Source organism: Jaculus jaculus, chromosome 7 (assembly GCF_020740685.1).
Source record: "Jaculus jaculus isolate mJacJac1 chromosome 7, mJacJac1.mat.Y.cur, whole genome shotgun sequence".
In the NCBI taxonomy this organism is placed as follows: domain Eukaryota; kingdom Metazoa; phylum Chordata; class Mammalia; order Rodentia; family Dipodidae; genus Jaculus; species Jaculus jaculus.
The window spans coordinates 146,490,957-146,510,003 of NC_059108.1; the positions used below are offsets into that span (position 1 = coordinate 146,490,957).

Consider the following 19,047-nt stretch of genomic DNA (forward strand, 5'->3'; position numbering starts at 1 on the left):
ATGAAAAAGTAAAGAAAAGATTGCAAATCTTAAACATGAAAGGTAGTACTATGCAAATTTGTGTCCCGTGCTCAGGATCACTGCAGAATGAGAGGAAGAAAAATGCTCTGAGAACTTTTGAAGGCTCAATGCCCAAGAATATAAAGCAGGCCAATGATTAGAGCCTGCTTCTCAGGGTAGCTGTGGGGATTAAATCAGATGCCAGTGAAGGGACTGAATGTAGCAAGAACATGCACACTTATGTAGTCTGTTTCCACCACGGCGATGCTGTCAGTCAAGTAATAAACAAAGGCCCAACAAAAATGGCAGGAAAAGTAAATCTTTAATTGATCCAAATTTTGGGAGGTCTAGAATGGTCTAAATTCTAGCCAGTGTGAAAACCCTGCCAAGTGAGTTTTATTTTCTCTTGTCATTTTCTATAGCAAGTGAAATGGACATCAATAAATAGTGAAAGACTGAGGAAGGCATCGGGAAAGAGAATGTGAATGATTGGGTAAGCTACAAAGCATAGAGTCATTTCTCAACATGAATGTGGTCAGGAATCAAAATGCCTACTTCCACTCCCACATACACACCACTGGTGAGTCAAATGAAAAGCAAATTATTATATCTTTGTGCAGCAATTTCTCATGAACTTTACAAAGAATTTTTTATGATCTTTTGATTTTGTGTACTAATAAAATAAAAGAATAAAACACCAAGGATTTGAAAGGTAAAATGCTACAATATAGTTAACAAATTGTTTTATTTTTCTACACAGAATTATATAAGACACTTAATAAGGGACGAAACTATAGGACTCATCCCAAACAAGCTAAAGGGAGATTTAAAGGATCCTTTTACTGAATCTAGCTTGCTGGTATTGTATTTTCAAGGATATATAGAAAGCTTGAAAGTTTTAATGACAAGTTTTAATGCAGATGGAAAATAAAAACGCTTTGCAATGACTCCTATGTGAAATTCATTGCATCTGCATGTTTGTCTTTGCAAGCTTATTTCTAAAGGCACCAAGGTAATCAGTCTCTCAGGATGGCTCCAAGGCATCAAGGAGACTTCCTATCACCTGACACATACTAGTGCGGTCCTGGTTTGGAATGCTTCGTATGGAGACAGAAAAGACAAAGGCAAGTGAGGGTCTGTACAGAATACTATGCTGTAAACTGCTGTATCCTACTATCTGGCAAAAACTACTGCCTAATATTAAAACACTATTTCACGGAATAACATATTTAATACACTTCTTTCCAAAATAAATTGGAGAAACCTAGTGAATGGCAAACTTTAAGGCTTAAAGAGGTCAACTGCCATATATTATAATTAATAATTTATGAAGGAAGGGATACTTTAATAGCTCCCAGAGTAGGAAGGTAGTAATTACAGAATTTTGTGAATAAACTAAATTTAACTTTGAATTAAACTTATTATAGTGCCTATCATCTTTCTTTGATTGAAGGGCTATGAAATGCTCACCACAGATCAGCACCAGCTATGGGCCAATCACTACAAGAGGACACATAATGTGCCAAACGCCCATAAAGTATACAAGTGGAGTATCTGGGTTTTATTCAGTATGTTTAAAACAAAGATAATGACTCAGTTTCCCCCCTTCCCCCCGCCCAGTAAATAGGTTAAGTTTTTTTTTTAAAAAAGACTGTTAAAAAAAATTTAGGGCTGGAGAGATGGCTTGACAGTTAAGGCACTTGCCTGCAAAGCCAAAGGACCCAGGTTCAATTTCCCAGGACCCACGTAAGCCAGATGCACAAGGTGGCACATGCAACTGGAGTTCATTTGCAGAGGATGAAAGCCCTGGCACAACCAATATCTCTCTCTCTCTCTCTATCTGTGTCTTTCTCTCTCTTTCTCAAGTAAATAAAAAGACTGTTAAAACAAAGGTAATGGTACTAAGTGTGTTTTAATGAAACAGTCTGTTTTAACACAGAGCTAGAATGTTAACTACATGATTACAATGTCAATGCCCAATTGGCTTTATCCTAGGCAAGCACAATAATAGAAAAAATTGAACCAATAAAGTTGAACCTAACCATCATTTTCCTATGTCATCTTTATCGGTGTCCAGACTATATGCTGGAAAACAGTCCCCAAAGTAGTTAAATTCATGTACCAGTTGTTTTGGGAAGCATTCAAAGTGCCCCAAATTTATATGTGATAAGCACAGACACTCACAGGATGCTTCACAGATGCATGGAACAGATATCAGCTGTTTAGTAGGAAGAGCAAGATAGAAAAAGCAAAGGCCAGAATGAGGAAAACTACAGCCAGCAGCTGGTTCATTTTATATTCTCAATAAAAGTATAAAAGTATAATTTTTTGATTTTTGCTATTAAAAAATTGGAAGTCTTCCAGGTATGGTGGCACACGCCTTTAATCCCAGCACTCAGGAGGCAGAGGTAGGAGGATCGCTGTGAGTTCGAGGCCACCCTGAGACTACATAGTGGATTCCAGGTCACCCTAGGCCAGAGTGAGACTGTACCTCGAAAAACCAAAAAAAAAAAAAAGTTGTAAGTTTTTGATTAAGGAAATGCCATCAAAACGTGTTCAGAAAGTAATATGTAATCCCTAGACCAATTTTATATTGCAAAGACCTGTTTTGTTGTTGTGTCTGGTAATAGGCTCTCATAGAGACCAAGCTCGCATCCAACTGGTTATGTAGCTAAAGATGACCTTGAACTTCTGATGCGCGTGCTTCCAACTCTCCACGGCTGGGATCACAGGCGAGTGTCACCACCCTGACTTAGGTGGTCCTAGAGACCTAACCCAGGGTTTGTGCATGCCGGGCTAGTGTGCCACCAACTGAACCATACGACACCCCCAGCTCCAGGGACGCTTTAAATGCGAAGTTCAAACTACTTTTACCCACTGCTCGGGCTCAATATGGCTAAAATGCTAAAAGTGTAAGATTATGTAAGTGCAGTGTCTACAAAATTGGCCCATATGCTCAAATCACTCCAAGCAAAATGTGGCTGACACTCTCTGCTTAGTGGTTCCAGATTCTCTCTCAGGCAAGCTCTATGGGCATCGGCATCTTGACCAAAGAACAACCATATTTAAGGCCAGAAACAGACAGTAAACTTGAGGGTTTTGTTTTGTTTTATTTTAGGCAACCCCGACAGACTGCCCTTTCTTTCTTGATATTGGCCGGGGGGTGGGGGGAGGTTGGTGCACCAGGGCCTCCAGTCCCCACAATCGAACTCCAGATGTGCGTGCCACCTAGTATGCATGTGCGACCTTTTGTGCTTGTGTCACCTTGTGCATCTGGCTTACATGGGATCTGGAGAGTCAAACATGAGTCCTTAGGCTTCTCAGGCAAGTGCCTAACCCACTAAACCATTTCTCCAGCTCATGGCTTGAGTATTTTAATTATATTGATTCAGACTCAAATCTCAAAATTTCATATTTAAAGCCTTGGGGTAAAATCGGTCTTTGGTAGTCTACTAAACAGACTTAAAACCCGTGTGTGTGTGTGTGTGTGTGTGTGTGTGTGTGTGTGTGTGTGTGTACTCTGCTACATATGGGAGGTGAGGGGACAATATGGGTGTTAGGTTTCATCTTCTACTTGTTTGATACTGGGTCTCTCCTGAAAACTTAAGGTTTGGGGCTAGGGAGATAACTCAGCAGCTAGAGGCACTTACTTGCTTGCAAATCCTGGCAGCCTGGGTTTGACTTCCTAGTACCCATGTAGAGCCAGATGCACAAAGTGGCACGTGCATCTGGAGTTCATTTGTAGTGGCAAGAAGCCCTGGCATACCCACTCCCCCTCTCTCTCATTCATAGTCTCTCTTCTTGAGATGTGTGTGTGTGTGTGTGTGTGTGTGTGTGTGTGTGTAAGAATGGTATGGTGTAGTAGCTAATAACACAGGCATGGAGGTAAATAATTATGCTTCAACAATGGTTCCACAATAATTGTATAAAATTGTATTTATTATATGATCTCTTTTTGCCCCAGATTCCTTATCTAAATGAGGACAATAACATTATCATTCTCTTAGGGTTGGGAGATTAATCAGACACTAAGAACAGAACTCAGTAAATACATTCATCAGGGTTAGCCATTATTATGACTAGTTTGCATGTTTTTTTTTTCTTCAAGGCAGGGTCTTACTCTCGCATAGGCTGGCATCCTAGAATTCACCCTATAGCCCCAGGCAAGCCTCTAATCCACAGCAAGTCTTCTACTTCAGCCTCCTAAGTGATGGCTCTACAGGTATGTGCCACCATGCCCAGTTATTATTGCGATTTTAATTATTATTAATTTAACAACATTAGTATACTTATTACTGTAATGACTTATTCTCACATATCCAGAAAGCCAAAAAATTATATGGACAACACCTGAAAGAGCTGAGCACAGTCTAAGCACTCTTTTACCAGTTCAGTAACAAAGCATTTTATCAGGTGAGAAGTAATTAGAGTTATTTAAAAAAAGGTAATTATAAAGAATATATCCCTACAAAAAGAAGAAAAAGAAAAAAAAATAAAAGAATATATCCTTCACAATAAATGGTATCAATCACAAAAATGAGTATCAAAGTCTGTGTTCTGGAAGCCCAGCAGGAAACCTGAGCAGGGACACTCCAGGGTCCCCAGCAGGAAACCTGAGCAGGGACACTCCAGGGACCCCAGCAGCTCCTCACGTGTCACACTTACCCCCTGCTCGTCCAGTTTCATGAGCTGCTCAGTGACTTTGGGCGTGTTGAAGGCCAGCCGCAGGCACTGGACATTGAGCTCAGGGATCACGTGCTCCAGCACCTCTTTCAGAGGCAGCCCTCTGGCTGTTGAGTGCTTGGCCGTGGAGGGAATGGCATCTTCCAGAACAGAGCCTCGCAGGGTCATGAGCTGCAGGAGAGACAGGTGATATGGTGAGACCTCTCTAGGGTGTGGACAGGGGGCATGAGCTTTGATTGGTCAAGCTGTCCAGGGGGAAAGAGGAACTGAACTCACATTTTACATATGAACAATGAGGCCAATAAGCCCAAGAACCTCAATGAAATTCAGAAGAATTCATGACACAGTTCTGACATGTTGACTGAGTGCCAGGTGTTGTGGCCGTAAGGTCAAGACACTTAGCTCACCATACAATGCAGGCCACATCCCAGAGGCACTGGGTGAATACCTCTGTGAATGGACGATACAAGGTCAAAGAGGGGGCACATCTGACAACTCCCAATGTCCCGCTAAGAAGTGCCGAAGCTGCTCTGATCTCCACATGCGGTCGCAGCACAGTGATGGTCGCAGCGCCATCAGCAGCACTGCGATGACCCTTCCCCTACTTCTTAAAAGACTCTCCATTATCAAACAAAAATTAAAGCAGCTGGGCGTAGTGGCGCACACCTTTAATCCTAGCACTTGGGAGACAGAGATAGGAGTATCACTGTGAGTTCGAGGCCACCCTGAGACTACATAGTGAATTCCAGGTCAGCCTGAGCTAGAGTGAGACCATACCTTGAAAAGAAAAAAAAGTTAAAGCAGAGACATTTCTCTAAGGATGATGTGCAGGAGAAAAGAAAAAATCAGGCATGAAGCCTAAAGCAGTCTTGATTCCCAAAAGGTTTGATGTGCACCACTATTAATGTAACTTAAATACTGTTTGGTGACATAAGAAAAAATATCATACTGAGAACATTTCTGTGAAATACATAGGATGTAAGGTATTCCACACCATTACAACTAACAGATTACATGTTTGGGAATGCGTCTGGTGTGTCAGGGTCAAAGACATGAAGTAACACAAAGGTAAGCTAGGAAGGATGACTGACAAGAAAAATACAAGGAGAACAGGTCACACAAGGCCATCCCAAGGGAGAGAAGGCATCACATTGGACCAGGTCATACAGAAAGGCCCCATCTAGTAGAAGACGGAAATGGACTATAGACTAAAGGAACAGTTTCTACAAAAGAAAGTATCAGGGGAACATGAGCAGAAGTAGAGACAGGAAAAGCCAGGCAGATGGGAGAGAGCAACTGCTATTGCTGTTAGAGCCAGGTGTGGTGGTGCGCACCTTTAATCCCAGCACGCTGGAGGCCAAGGTAGGAGGATCACTGTGAATTCAAGGCCAGCCTGAAACTACCTTTAAAACCAAACATAAAGTAAAACCAAACCAAAAATAAAGTTAGAAAAATTCAAGCATGCTGAAGTTACTTGCACTGAGACTGGTTACTAAATTGCTATTGTTAGGACGATCACCACCAAAATGTTTTACAGGGAAACAATGGCAAGGAGGCCTGAGGTGATTCCACCCAGGAAAGACTGTATGGTGAAAATGAAAACTCTTTGGAAAGAAAGAAACCTGATTTTCAAGGTCATGATTTATTTCCTCCCTAAATTAATAATATGTCTGTGTTTTTACACACTTGGCATTGATTTTGGAAGCATGAAAAACACACAGAAATGGGTCAAGAAGTGCAGTGTTCCAGGAGCCCCTGCTGAGACAAGGGAAGTGAAATAGGACATGATGACCCTGGCAGAGAGGCCAATGAGGCTATTGTAAGACAGAGTGTAGTTGGCAATGGAGACCTGAAGATGTTTTGGATATACCATGACTGTGCAGAGGCTACCATGGAGTGCTGTTGGCTTGGGATGGAAGTGTTCCCTGGCTACCTGGTCCAGTTGGATGGGCAGAACTGGAAATTCACAGACTGTTGTAGCTGATTATGGATGTCAGACTTAAAGTGCCAATGCTTGTTATTTGCCTAACGATTACTGGCATTGGTCCATTACCTCCCCGTTATACCTTATAGCGATGGACATATTTACTTTGGGCCATTTTATGCTGCAAGTATGTAACCTGTTTGATTTTACAGGGCTAAGTTAAGAGGCAGTCTTGAATCTCAGATGGGACTTGGGACTTTGGAATAATCAAAGTTTGACAAAGACTATGGGGACGCTTGGAGTTAGACTGTAAACAATTTGCAAAGTGAGACAGTCATGAGTCTATTAGGGGCCAGGAGGTAGAATATGGCAGTCTGAATACATGTTCCACACACACCTAGTTGCTTTATTAAAGCTTGTAACTTAAGTCTCCAGCTACCTGGCTAGGTGTCACTACTGGATGGATCCTGTGATCCAACCCTAAAGTGGGTTTAGGGGCAGATTTGATTTCCAGCCCAAAGGTATGCAGAGCATCTGAGCTCTTGTTGGGCTCCTGTTGCTGCTGGTTTGTGCTCGTAGCTTCTGGTGTTTGATGGCTGGTGAGGGTCTCTCTGCTTGCATGTCTGGAAGCAGCTTATTCTGTCACTGATGGAACTCCTCCCTGGATCTGCAAGCTTCAAATAAACTCCTTCCTCCTATAATCTGTGCCTGGTTTGGATGTTTATCTCAGCAACGCGATGCTTGTCTACAACACCAGTGATTTAAAAATTTTTTCATTTTTATTTATTTATTTGAGAACTACAGAGACAGAGAGAGAGAGAGAGAGAGAGAGAGAGAGCACCAGGGCCTCCAGTCACAGCAAACAAACTCCAGACACATGTGCTCCCTTGTGCATATGACTAATATGGGTCCTGGGGAATTGAACCTCGAACGGGGGTCCTTAGGCTTCACAGGCAAGCACTTAACTGCTAAGCCATCTCTCCAGCTCACCAGTGATTTCTTAATATGTATAAAAATCATCATTTTCCTATTTCTTTTAAAAATATTTTATTAATTATTTGTCAGCAAAGACACACAGATCAAGAAGGGAAGCGTGAGGGAGAGAATGGGCATGGCAGGGTCTATTGCCACTGCAAACGAACTCCAGAGGCATGCCCCACTTTGTGCATCTGGCTTTAAGTGGGTACTGGGGAAGTAACCCAGGCCATCAGGCTTTGTAAACAAGTGTCTTTAATTGCTTAGCCATCCCTCTAGCCCCATTTTCCTATTTCTTAACATCTAATTTGACTGCAAGGGCTTTTTCTTGGCTTTGTTTTTAAATCATGAGGTTCTTCTAGACAATTCAGTGGTGGGGAGAACATCAACCAGAAATACAAATCACTGCATCCCAGCACAAAAAGACAGCAGCTAACTTTGAAGTTGGAGCACATCCAAAAAGAATGACTCAATTTTACATCCCAGTCACTGGTATTATGTACTAGTATTTTTGTTAACGATGCTCAGAAACATGGAAAAGCCTTATAAATCCTTGTACTTCTAGGCATAAAGATATTCATATACCTAAGAGTGTTCATCAACAAACCACCATGCCAGCAAGCTTTCGTTTAATTGTTTTTCTCATATTTTGATGTCATTTATTGAAGCTACTGAAGTACCACTTTAATGGTCACACTTTGTTATCAATGTATTTGTTGGCAAGAGAAATTAGTAACATGAGCCCCCTAATAGAAATGAACTGTTATTTCATCATACATCTAGCAAACTCTTTATGAAACAATGAAGGGACCATCCTAAGAAGTCCAAGTTTCATGCAGGAACCAATTCTTCTATCAAAGGGCACCCGTTACTTTACTTCTATGGTAAGCCTTATAAAGCTATGGCAGCTAAGCCATTTTTAGGTATTACTTTTGTTGGAAAGAAAAAATAACAAAAAGTTAAGTGAGCATAAATAAAATAAACAGAGGAAGAAAGGGAGGAAGGAAGAATACAACAGAGGGAGGAAGGAAAAAAGGGATCATTTTTATAATTATTATCTTGCCCTGCTGGGGACGGAACTCAGGGGCTTGAAATGCCACGTATGCACTCTGTACTACTCTAGCCCCAGCCCTACAAAAGACTACGCTGAGCCTGACAGAACGCAGTAAGTTCGCGAGGTACATTAGGCCCGCACAGGCATGGGCTCTTCTTACTCAAGACGACTGTGATCCATAAAGGACTTTGAAGGAGGAATGAGGAGACCTGGCTTACACTTCAGAGTTCCCCTGTTGGGTTGAAAGGATACAGTGCTTTATTGCAGAGGCAAGGAGATCAGTTCTTACAGCAAGATCAGGCCAAGGCAGTGGGATTAGGGAAAGTGTGTCTGAGTCTTATTTTGAAGACAAGTTCAGATTTGGGAGTAGGAGAGAAAAGAAGTGAAATGTTTAGGATTTCTGTCCCAAACAACTCTAACTACAAAATGGCCAGGAAATAAACATTATTCGTTTGAACCTGACTAACAAGTGGAATGACTTTCTGAGTAACATCTGAACGTGGGCCTTTCCGCTAAAGGCTAAGGGGACTGGCAGACTGAAGAGGCAGAACTCACAGGAGAATGAGGCGAGCTTGGCAGGCAAGCTGAGAGTGCCAGCTCAGACAAGGACAGGATCTGAAAAGAAATGACCCACCAAGGAATCCATTTAGCATGATACAGGGGTAAGACGGTGGCAGTAGGTCAGGACAGATGGGTAAAAATTACACAGAAGATGCCGGGGAAATGGCTCAGTGATTTTGAGTACTTCCCATGCAAGCATGACAGGCAAAAGAAGCCTGAGCCAGCCTGGTTCACAATCTAGCACCCACATAAAAACCGGCGCGGCCACGCGGTCCTGCGGGGAGTGGAGCCGCGCGACTGGCTGGGGCTCGTTGGCCAGTCTGTCTGAAAATGGCAGCACGAGATTCTGTGAAGACTCGTCTGTAGGAAACAAGCACAAGAGCGACAGAGGAGGACACTCCATGGTCTCTGGTTTATAAGCATGTGCATATACCCCACCCCATGTACACACAGTAAGGCTAGGAGGAGCTGCCATTAGAAGAGTTAAGACCAGCAAGGATAAAAACACATGGAAATAAGAGGGTGATTCATGGGTGCCTGGTGGACCTGGGGGAGGCCCGGGGGAGCCTCCTGACACACGATGCCCAGCGTGGGGCACACCTGCAACAAGGGCACTGTCGACAAAGCTGACCGAAAGCACAGGAGGGCCGGCTCGTCCCTTCCCCCAGTTACTACACACATCAGGCATTAAAGCCTTGCCTTTAAACCTCTTTAATTTCCCCAGAGTTCAAGCTTAGGAACCATTACAAAATAAAGCCAACCCTTGAAACTTGCCTTGCATTTGACAGAGGAAACGAGGCCAAATACCCTGTTTAAACTAATTCCAAAACTATCATTTTCTTGATACCTCAAGAAAATTCTGTGCATGGATACATATGAACAATCCTAAAGGGAATTATGGGCTGGGAGGCAATAAGTTGATAAATGGAACAATTAAATGGATGCTTAGGAAGAAAACAAAAGAACCACCTAGATCCAAAGTTGTTCAAGTGTAAAAAAGAAAAATGCTTTGTTGGCTGTTTTTATTCTTTCTTTTCTTTTTCTTAAAAAAATTTTTTTTTATTTTTTATTACAGAGAGAGAGGGAAAGAGGCAGGGAGAGAGAAAAAAAATGGGCGTGCCAGGGCACCCACCCACTGCAAATGAACTCTACACACTTGGGCAACCTTGCACATCTGGCTTACATGGCTCCTGGAGAATCGAACCTGGGTCCTAAGGCTTTGCAGGCAAGTGCTTAACCACTAAGCCATGTCTCCAGCCCTTCTTTCTTTTCTTTTTTAACCTGAGTTTTATGTTAAAATAAAAACACCTGCATTGCGTGTATTTAGACTCCTGAAGAATTCTGAGAGTCTACTTCTCTCACAATCAGCTTTCTGGGCCTCAGGGACTATACCTAAGGCTCAAGAATGTCCTCACATGACCTTCTCACTCATGAGTGTCCTGAGCCGTCAAGCTGGCTGGTGCTTTACAGCTGCCCAAGCCGGGGGTGCAATAATCCATTGTGATTCTCAAGGCTCTACTTTCTGTTGAACTGAAACTCCCATTAATGTACTACATCTACTGAGAGCCAGACCAAAAGGACTCAGATCTACCTGCAGCACCACCGGCATGAACACTGGACCCTTTTTTCTGAGGAAGACTGTGACCGTGTACTCCACACTGTGACTGTGACCACAGCCCCATCACTGCTCCATTCCCCTGCTGCAACTAAGTCTCAAATCCCTCTCGCAACTTACCTCGCTAGTTCTAAAAATTATTCTGTAGTTGTATGGAGATCCATTTTCCTTCATTTCTTCTGGTTTTTCCCTTCGAATGCTCACAGCTACTGGACCAAGATTCTCGTCAGCTCCAAAATAGTTCCAGTGTTCTTAGGTAAAATAAGGGAAAACAAAATGAGAAAATTCATCTAATACTAGAAACATCACATTCTACTTGGCATTAAAGATCGTCTCCCAGGAATTATATCTATAAAACATCACCAAACAAATATTAATTTCCTTCATGTGTCCTAAGAACAAAAGGCTACACAGGGGTTTGTTCTAGAGGAGAGAGTGCTGGGCAGAGATGTCCACTGGGTTTTTACTACTCTATAACTCACTTTTCTACTCAAAATTCTGAAATTTCTCTTCTTCCTATGGCCTACCATTTTAATAAGAAACACTGTGTGTGCTTCACTGCTTAAGGGACATTTTGTATCAAAGCTGTTTAGTGTTTATTTAAAAAAAATCAAAGATCCACCAATCATAGTCTGAGGAAAGGGGCGTCCATCAGATAAAAACAATTTCCCTGCCCTGGAGACCAGAGTTACTGAGCAGTCCTGACTCCAGGCAGCCTGCGTCAGGTGGAAGACTTCAGAGGAAAGGGCCGCAGACTGGCACTGGGTGGCAGGAGCCTGGACCCAGGGTTCTGCACCTTACCCTGGTTCCCATGCAGTGAGCACATGAACTGTCCAGCAAGGCCACAGAACCTAGACAGAGAGCACTGTGTGCAGGGGGAGCAGGCATCTCCTAGCCAACCCATGTAGCCAGGTGACTGAAGAGTCAGGCGCCTCAACTCTTCTCAACTGCTCAAGGACCCAAGTGGAACTTACTTTCCTTCTGTTAAGAAGAAAGGTAGAGGTCAAAATTAAGTTCATGGGGGTGAAGGATACAGGTGAGTGGTAGAGGGCTTTTCTAGCATGCACAAGGCCCTGGATCCAACCTCTAGCCCTGAAATAATAATCCACACAAAAAGCTAAACTGAATTTATTGGGCACTTAACACATTAATTTTTTTAACTTGTTGATATGTATATGAGACATTCACAGATGGAAAAGTCCACACAACATGAAAATACATGACAAGCAGGAGTTGATAATTTGTTTTTTACCCCTCCCCCAAATATTTGATTTACATTGTTGTATTTCCTTTACATGTGACATGATAAAATAATCAAGCTAAGACATGCTACATTATTCATTTACAGAATGCAATAAGTATTTGAAAATGTGGTATTTCCATACACAATACACAAGAATTTGAAAATCCATGAGAATAATAAGGGAAATAAGATATAGCTAATCAATCACGTGATTTTAAAATTTAGGTAATGAAGATACTTTTTGAATACTAAGGCACGATTACAAAAAAAAGTCATCATAAATATGGAGGCTGTCACTAGGAATATTATAATCCATGGAAATTCAAAGTAATAAGAGCACAATGGGAATACAAGCCACAAACATTTCATATGTGGACAACCGAGCAGCAATCCAGTAAGTGTCACAAAGTTCATGTCCAAACACTTATGCACACCCTCAAAGCACAGCACATGAGAAGCACTCAGAGGTTGTTTACTCTTACTTTGCACACAACTCTAGCAAGCTTGGCTGTCTGGTCTTCAAGCCCACAGCTTGAGTTCAGGTGTGATAATTCCCATGTTGACAAAGTCCGGGATGCAGGGCTGATACAGACTTGCATGCAGACAGCAATGTGATAGAACAACTGACAACAAGGAAGAAAACAGAAAGGAAGGAGACAAAGAGTATAAAAAAGCGGACAAGAACTTAAAGGAAAGCAAGACAGCAATCTAGGGCCATTTAGTGAAGGCGCAAAGAGATTCACTGAACACACGCCATATCCGCAAAGGGTATTTTCATCCCAGGGCAAGAACAATAGCCGATGCGTCAAAGGGGAGCGTGAGTCACATTCCCTGCATCTGCTTCCTGGCTAACATTCACGGACTCAGGTGAAACCAGAGCGTCGCTCAGATACACCCCCACCCCCACACCTCAGGAAAGGGCTGCAGAAATTCATAAAGACACTCAGGGCTGTTACCAATTTTTCTCAATTGCCTCAACTTGTCTTCCTCCTCAGCCTCCCCTGGTTGCTCTCTACTTCTGCACCACTCATGCTGCAGACTTTCCCTGCTCTCCCTCCATTCCCCGCCTCCTTTCTCCTCGGCCTCTCAACAGAGCTGGGCAGAAAATAAAGAGGCATTCCAGAAGCAAACTTCCTCCCCCTCCACCATAATGCACAAAAATTTACCTGCAGCCAGGCTAGCTTCCATCTCCCTCCAGCCTGGCCGCTCTCACAGCAGCCTGGCAGGTGCTCCTTCCCAGCACTCCACTCGGAGGAATACAGCTTACATCCAACTCTCTCTCATCCTCCCAAACCAAACCACTGTCTCCTCTTTGTTTCCTTCCAGTGGCACTTTTTTCACTCTAGAAATACTATCACTTCACTTCCATGGCATGAATGCCTCGCCATGAAAGCAAACAACACTTGTTCTTTTTAATCTTGGTCAAACTCCCTGTAACATCAAATACAAATGATCATGCTTTTCTTCTAGAACATTCTTATTTCCTAAAACATCTCTCGGCTGATTGTCCTTCTGCCACTCTATTTTTGCTTACTTTTTTCCTATTCTTGAATATTCCATCCATTCTCAGAATTTCAACCGCCACCTCAATGTTGGCAATGCACAAAACATCTCTAGGTCCACTCTAGATGTCTCTAAGCCCTACATCTCTACATGTTCCTAAGGGAGCCTTGTCCATCCTACGGACCTGTCCCCACGTGAACCTATTCAGCGCTCCTTGCTGGCCTTAAAAAATTGTTGCCACTCACCAGGTGCTGAGAGGCCAGTGCCATGTGCCATGAACATCAGTCAACTCTGTGAGCCTTTCCTCCTCCTGCCTCTGGCTTTCTACTCATGATCTGACTGTGTTTGTAGAAACTGCTTTGCTCTGACCAACTCAACTCCTTCACACAGCAGCCACATAAGTCTTCTACAGTACAAACCTAACCGACCACCATAAAACTTAACATCCATCCATGGATTCCCCAAGGGCCTGGATACTTTTCATGGGTTCCTGAAGGTCCTATATAAAATTATAACCTGTCACCAGCCTGTGAACCATCCTTAGCTCAAACTTATCCTTCCAAGCTCTGAGAACCAACTATACTGAACCTCGGTTGTACAAACTCACTGTGCTTTTGCCTATATAAAAAATTCTGCTTAGAAACTTCTTCCTACAACACGCCTTTATTTGACTAAGTACTCTCACCTTCAAGGTCTCATCTGAAGTGCCCTTTAGACATCTTCTAAAAGAATAACTGAAAACTAGAGGTATTTACTCTGCATAGTAATCCTAATGCTTTGCTTGAAAATGTTAAGAATCCCCAACAGTTTAGTGAAACCAAGTATTTAATGGAATACAAGTATAAAAATTTAGAGAGTATAAAACAAATCATAATTTTTTAAAACCCTACATAAAACACACTATAATTAAGGACTAACACTGAAAACTATGACATGATAAATCACTCATTCTGACTTCCTTTTGCCTATCATCATCAAAGCCTGGTGACATGCATGATGTGCATGCCTTGTTCTCAGCCATGAGAGCTGTGTCTCTCTAATTCAGGGCAGTAGTATTGAGAACCTTGTCAACTAACCACACACGTCTGTCAGACTATAAACAAGCCCATCTTTGGTTACGTAAGGCTGGAGAAATCCTTTTGAAGTTATTTTCTTGTCTCTGTAGACACATAATTTTTTTTTTCTTTTTTTGAGGTAGGGTCTCACTGTAGCCTAGGTGACCTGAAACATACTTCGTAGTCCCAAGCTGGCCTCGAACTCAAGGCAATCCTCCTACCTCTGCCTCCCAAGTGCTGGGATTAAAGGTGTGTGCCGCCACGCCCAGCGACACATCATTTTTAATTATGTCCATGAGCATCTCCAATCAGCCTCCATCCATGTCAGTTGTGCTGCAACAGATGAAGGTTCTGGCCTGGTGTCCTGTTTTAAGCTCACGATTGTTCAGAAGTGGGAATTGTTCTTATAATAACAGCTATTGGCACACAGTCTTCTTCTGCTTAAAGAATTAGAGTCATAAGCACAAATTCACTCAATTCAAAATCCCAATGCAATTTACAACCCCCAGTAGAGAAGAGTTTTAGTCCAGCAAGTCACTTTAAGTTGAACTTGAGTTTTTACATTTTGATCTCAAGACAGCAAGTCAGACTTCACACGCTCAGCTCAGTCCTCTGGCTGCTGCAGCTCTGGCCTTCTGCTCCCCAGAATGCAGCTCTGGCCAGTGCTTCTCATTCTTACTCCATGGTGCAAAGGAGTGACAATAATTTAAATCCAGATACACACTTTTCTCCTCCCGCCAGCTATCACCCTCTATTCCTGTCTAGTGGAGACATGTTGATCCTGAGAGATCCACAGTTGGCTCTGCTGCTCTTTTGGGATGGAAAAGTGAGAGGGGAAGGGGGACGGGGGACTTACAGATGAGGAGTGGTGAAGAAAACAAGGAAGGGCCTAGTGAGAAATTCAGGGAGGGAAAGGAAGAGGGAGGAAGAGGAGTGCAGACTCAAGCAGGGTGGGCAGAGCTGAGTGTGGAGGGAGGACTCAAATGCGGGCGCTGTACCACCAGTCAGATTTCGCCGCCAGCACGCCGCAGTGCCAGGAACCAATACTGCCACTACTGCATTAGAATGACATGGTGCAATGAAGGCAAGCACTCTGCCTGGCACTCTATTCACACGGGCCCTGAAAGACAGGTATTCCTTTCTTGTTTACAGGGACGGCAGCCACGACGTATAGACAAGTCACAAGTAGTATATGGCAGCCCAGAGCTCAGATGTTAATACTGACACCAAAGCTCATCTTCTTAGCAATTTTGACATATATTATATTCCTAGAAGTTTCTAATAGCAAATAGTTACATAAAACTTGATAGTCCCGAGGTTAAGTTATTCAGTTGTTTAGTCAGATCACACACAATGCTATCTTCCCTATGTCCTATGCAGCGAAGGTCTTTGTGCTGTCTGGAAGACACATAAATGTGTATGCTGATCGCCCCCCCCCCCCCAGACTTGGCTCACATTTAACATTCAACACAAGTTAGCCTCAAGCTCCTTAAGAGTTCTAGCTTTTGAGTTCTAACAGGGTTTATACAGATAGTACTTAAGTCACTCTGCCATTACTAGGATCCTCCCTCTCTCTCTCCCTTTCTCTCTCCCCCCCCCCCCCTGAAAAGGCCAATTGATTAAAGGTCTCTTGGGAGGTATACCTAAAGATGCAGCCTTTCTTCCCCCCAAACAGCTCATCCTAATTACAAGGGTGAAGGCTCCCAAAGAACTAAATAGCCTAAAGCTTGCATCACAATCAGAAGCAGGCCAGAGTAATGGATGGGGATGTCTGCATAGGACCAGACACAAGGCCAGGGTTCTGTCCCAAAGCTCTGTGTTAAGCTTTGTAATTTTTGTTGACAAAAGTAACTGCCACACTTACGAAGTATTCTAGGCTCTGAGATTCCACGGTGTCTTTCTGTAGGTAACTCGTACAAGGCAGGTAGTCTACCTGCAAAGTGCGTGGCAGTAGCTGTGGGTAGTGATTACCTGTGAGCCTCACTTTCAGGAGCATGAGGCAGGAGGATCATCAGCTGGAAGCCAGCCTGGGCTACATAAAGAAAATTTGTCTAAAAAGAAGGATGGATGGAAGGAAGAGAGGGGAGCATAGAGTTCTGGGATTTGCAAGGGCATCTGCAAGGACTTAAGCTGCATCTCAGTGGACGGTGCTTGCCTAGCAATGTCAAGGACCCCAAGGCTTCAACCCCAAAACTGCAAAAATCAATCAAGTGAAACAAAACAACATTTGCTTAAGCAGTCCTTAACAAGCTCCTAATGCCAAGAAAAAGCACATTTTTATTATCAAATTATGTTGACCTTAACAAACCACATCTAAATGGTTAAAAAACATTCTATTTAAGTAAAGGAAAATGAGTAATAGAACCGAGAGCTTTTTATTGACTACTCTCAGTCTATAGTATATGTCTGAAAATTTCATTAATTCAACCTACAGCAAGTATTAAGGCACAGAAAGCAGTTATGCGAGGACACCAGAGGCCACGGTCTGTCTATGCAAGTTCACAGCAGTGAGCTCCAGGCAGGCTCAAGGATGGCGCTTGTGCCTGTGACCACACACAGACTTGCTTGCGATGGCACTTCCCAAAGAGAGGAAAAGGAACTGTCCTCACTATCTGGTGTCTGAAAAGAAACACAAGGCTAAAACACAGGGGCCCTCGGTGGTCTAACCTAATGTTGTATGCACAGGATACCTTGCTCCTCAGGACAGGCAACCTCATTCAGCATCAAACCTTTATTCATTTGTAAAACATGTCCCAGGCTCCTAATCTAGGCTCCTGACGTTAAAGTAAGCTTAGGTTGCTGAGACTCAATACCTCTTTAAAGTGTCCTGGGGTGTCCAAGAGGTCAGGGTGACTTTGGATCACACTGAGTGAGTACCCAAGCCAGGGTTGGAACATGGGCATGAGCTTTCTGGTGGACAGGAAGGCAGGATAACTCATTCCAGGGTGGACTCTGGGACAGGGAAGGAAACCACTACATGCAGAAGAGCAACATGGGAGAAGCCTTCCCATCTGCACCCTGAGGGGCTCCTACCCACACCCTTCTCACTGCCCTTGTACCCCGCAGCAGTACCTTCCAGTGGAGAGCTCACACCACTTCCCAGCCTCCTGCATTAGGGAGTGGGGGGCGGGGGGGGAGAGCGGCAGGAGAATGCACATCACTAACACGCATCTACCAGGGCCTTCAGTCTCAGATGTGATCAAGATCTCCTGACAACTGGGGAAAACCATGAAGGAGAAAAAACAAGTAAAACACAGTGTATGACTTAGGAGACAGATAATTCAAGGAAAAGGCTTGGGGGAAAAAGTTCTGAAATTAATACCAATACACTGGGGAGAATGACTGTACAACAATAAAAAGCTATTATAAAAAATAACTATAGGAAAACAAAACTGAGTTCTTAGAGAAAAATATGACTGCTCAAAATAAAACCCAGTGAAAAGACTGCTTCGTGGAATCCCACGGAGCTATGTACCCAATCCTTGTTCAGAATATGTAATTGAATAGTAGAGAACAAACAGTAAAAAAAAAAAAAAAAACTGAATTAAACAGGGAAATAAAGGTGTGGCACTATCTAAATCAAGTTCCAGGCAAAGGAAGCAAAGGAACTATAGATTTTTATGATAAAATTATCTTCATCATGAAGTTAATGCTCCAGGTTACTCATTTGTCACACTGTATATGAGTGCAGAGTAACTGTTTTTATTTTCCTCCAGATTCCATATTGGGCACAAATAGGCATATATATGTTATGTATGTATGTATGTGCGTGTATGTGTGTGTGTATGTATGTGTGTGTGTGTGTGTATATATATATATATATATATATGACTTAAGTAACTGATTAAGTGAATATATGGCTGTGTAGTTCTTTACATTTTTAAACCCAGTACAAAAATGTTCAGAGGGGTTTTGTCATAAAAGTGGATGGCTCTGGGCTCTGGGCTCTGGGCTCTGGGCTCTGGGCTCTGGGAGAGATGCCTGCCGTTCCAGCATGAGCCCACGTAAAGCTGGAAGCATCAGGGCAGGCTGTAACCCTAGGGCACCTGCAGGAAGAAGTGAGGTGGGAACAGGAGAATCCCAGAAGCTCACAGGACAGCAAGTGTGGAGAACAAGGGGGTGAATGTCAAGAGACCCTGCTTCACACAAGGCAGAAGGTTAAGACTGACAGCCGAGGTCGTCCTTTGATCTCTACACGTGTGCAGTATTACAAACACATGAATGCACACTGACAGACCACATATTCATCATACCCACCCACATGTGCACCCACGAAGGATAATGATTTTTAATAAACGAAAAGTGGACAACCATCTTTCTTTACTGTGCCTTCATACCCCGTTGTTGTTTTTTTTAATCAGAATTCTATGTGTGCTTTTGTGTGATTTGTTTGTGGACTTCTCCTGCTAGAAGGTAAGCTCCTCTGAGGCAGTC

At 43.1% G+C, this 19,047-nt stretch overlaps 1 protein-coding gene across 4 annotated transcripts in view; it reads right to left on the reverse strand.

Annotated features, from left to right (window-relative positions):
- The window catches only part of Sipa1l1 (signal induced proliferation associated 1 like 1), a 336,501-nt gene that overhangs the window by 94,701 nt on the left and 222,753 nt on the right, over positions 1-19,047 (reverse strand). For all 4 annotated transcript variants that reach the window (XM_045153765.1, XM_045153762.1, XM_045153763.1 and 1 more), the window contains 2 exons: positions 10,933-11,063; positions 4,666-4,854 (listed from right to left, as the gene is read on the reverse strand). In XM_045153765.1, coding sequence (XP_045009700.1) covers positions 4,666-4,854; positions 10,933-11,063 — 320 coding nt within the window. The remainder of the gene's footprint in view (positions 1-4,665; positions 4,855-10,932; positions 11,064-19,047) is intronic.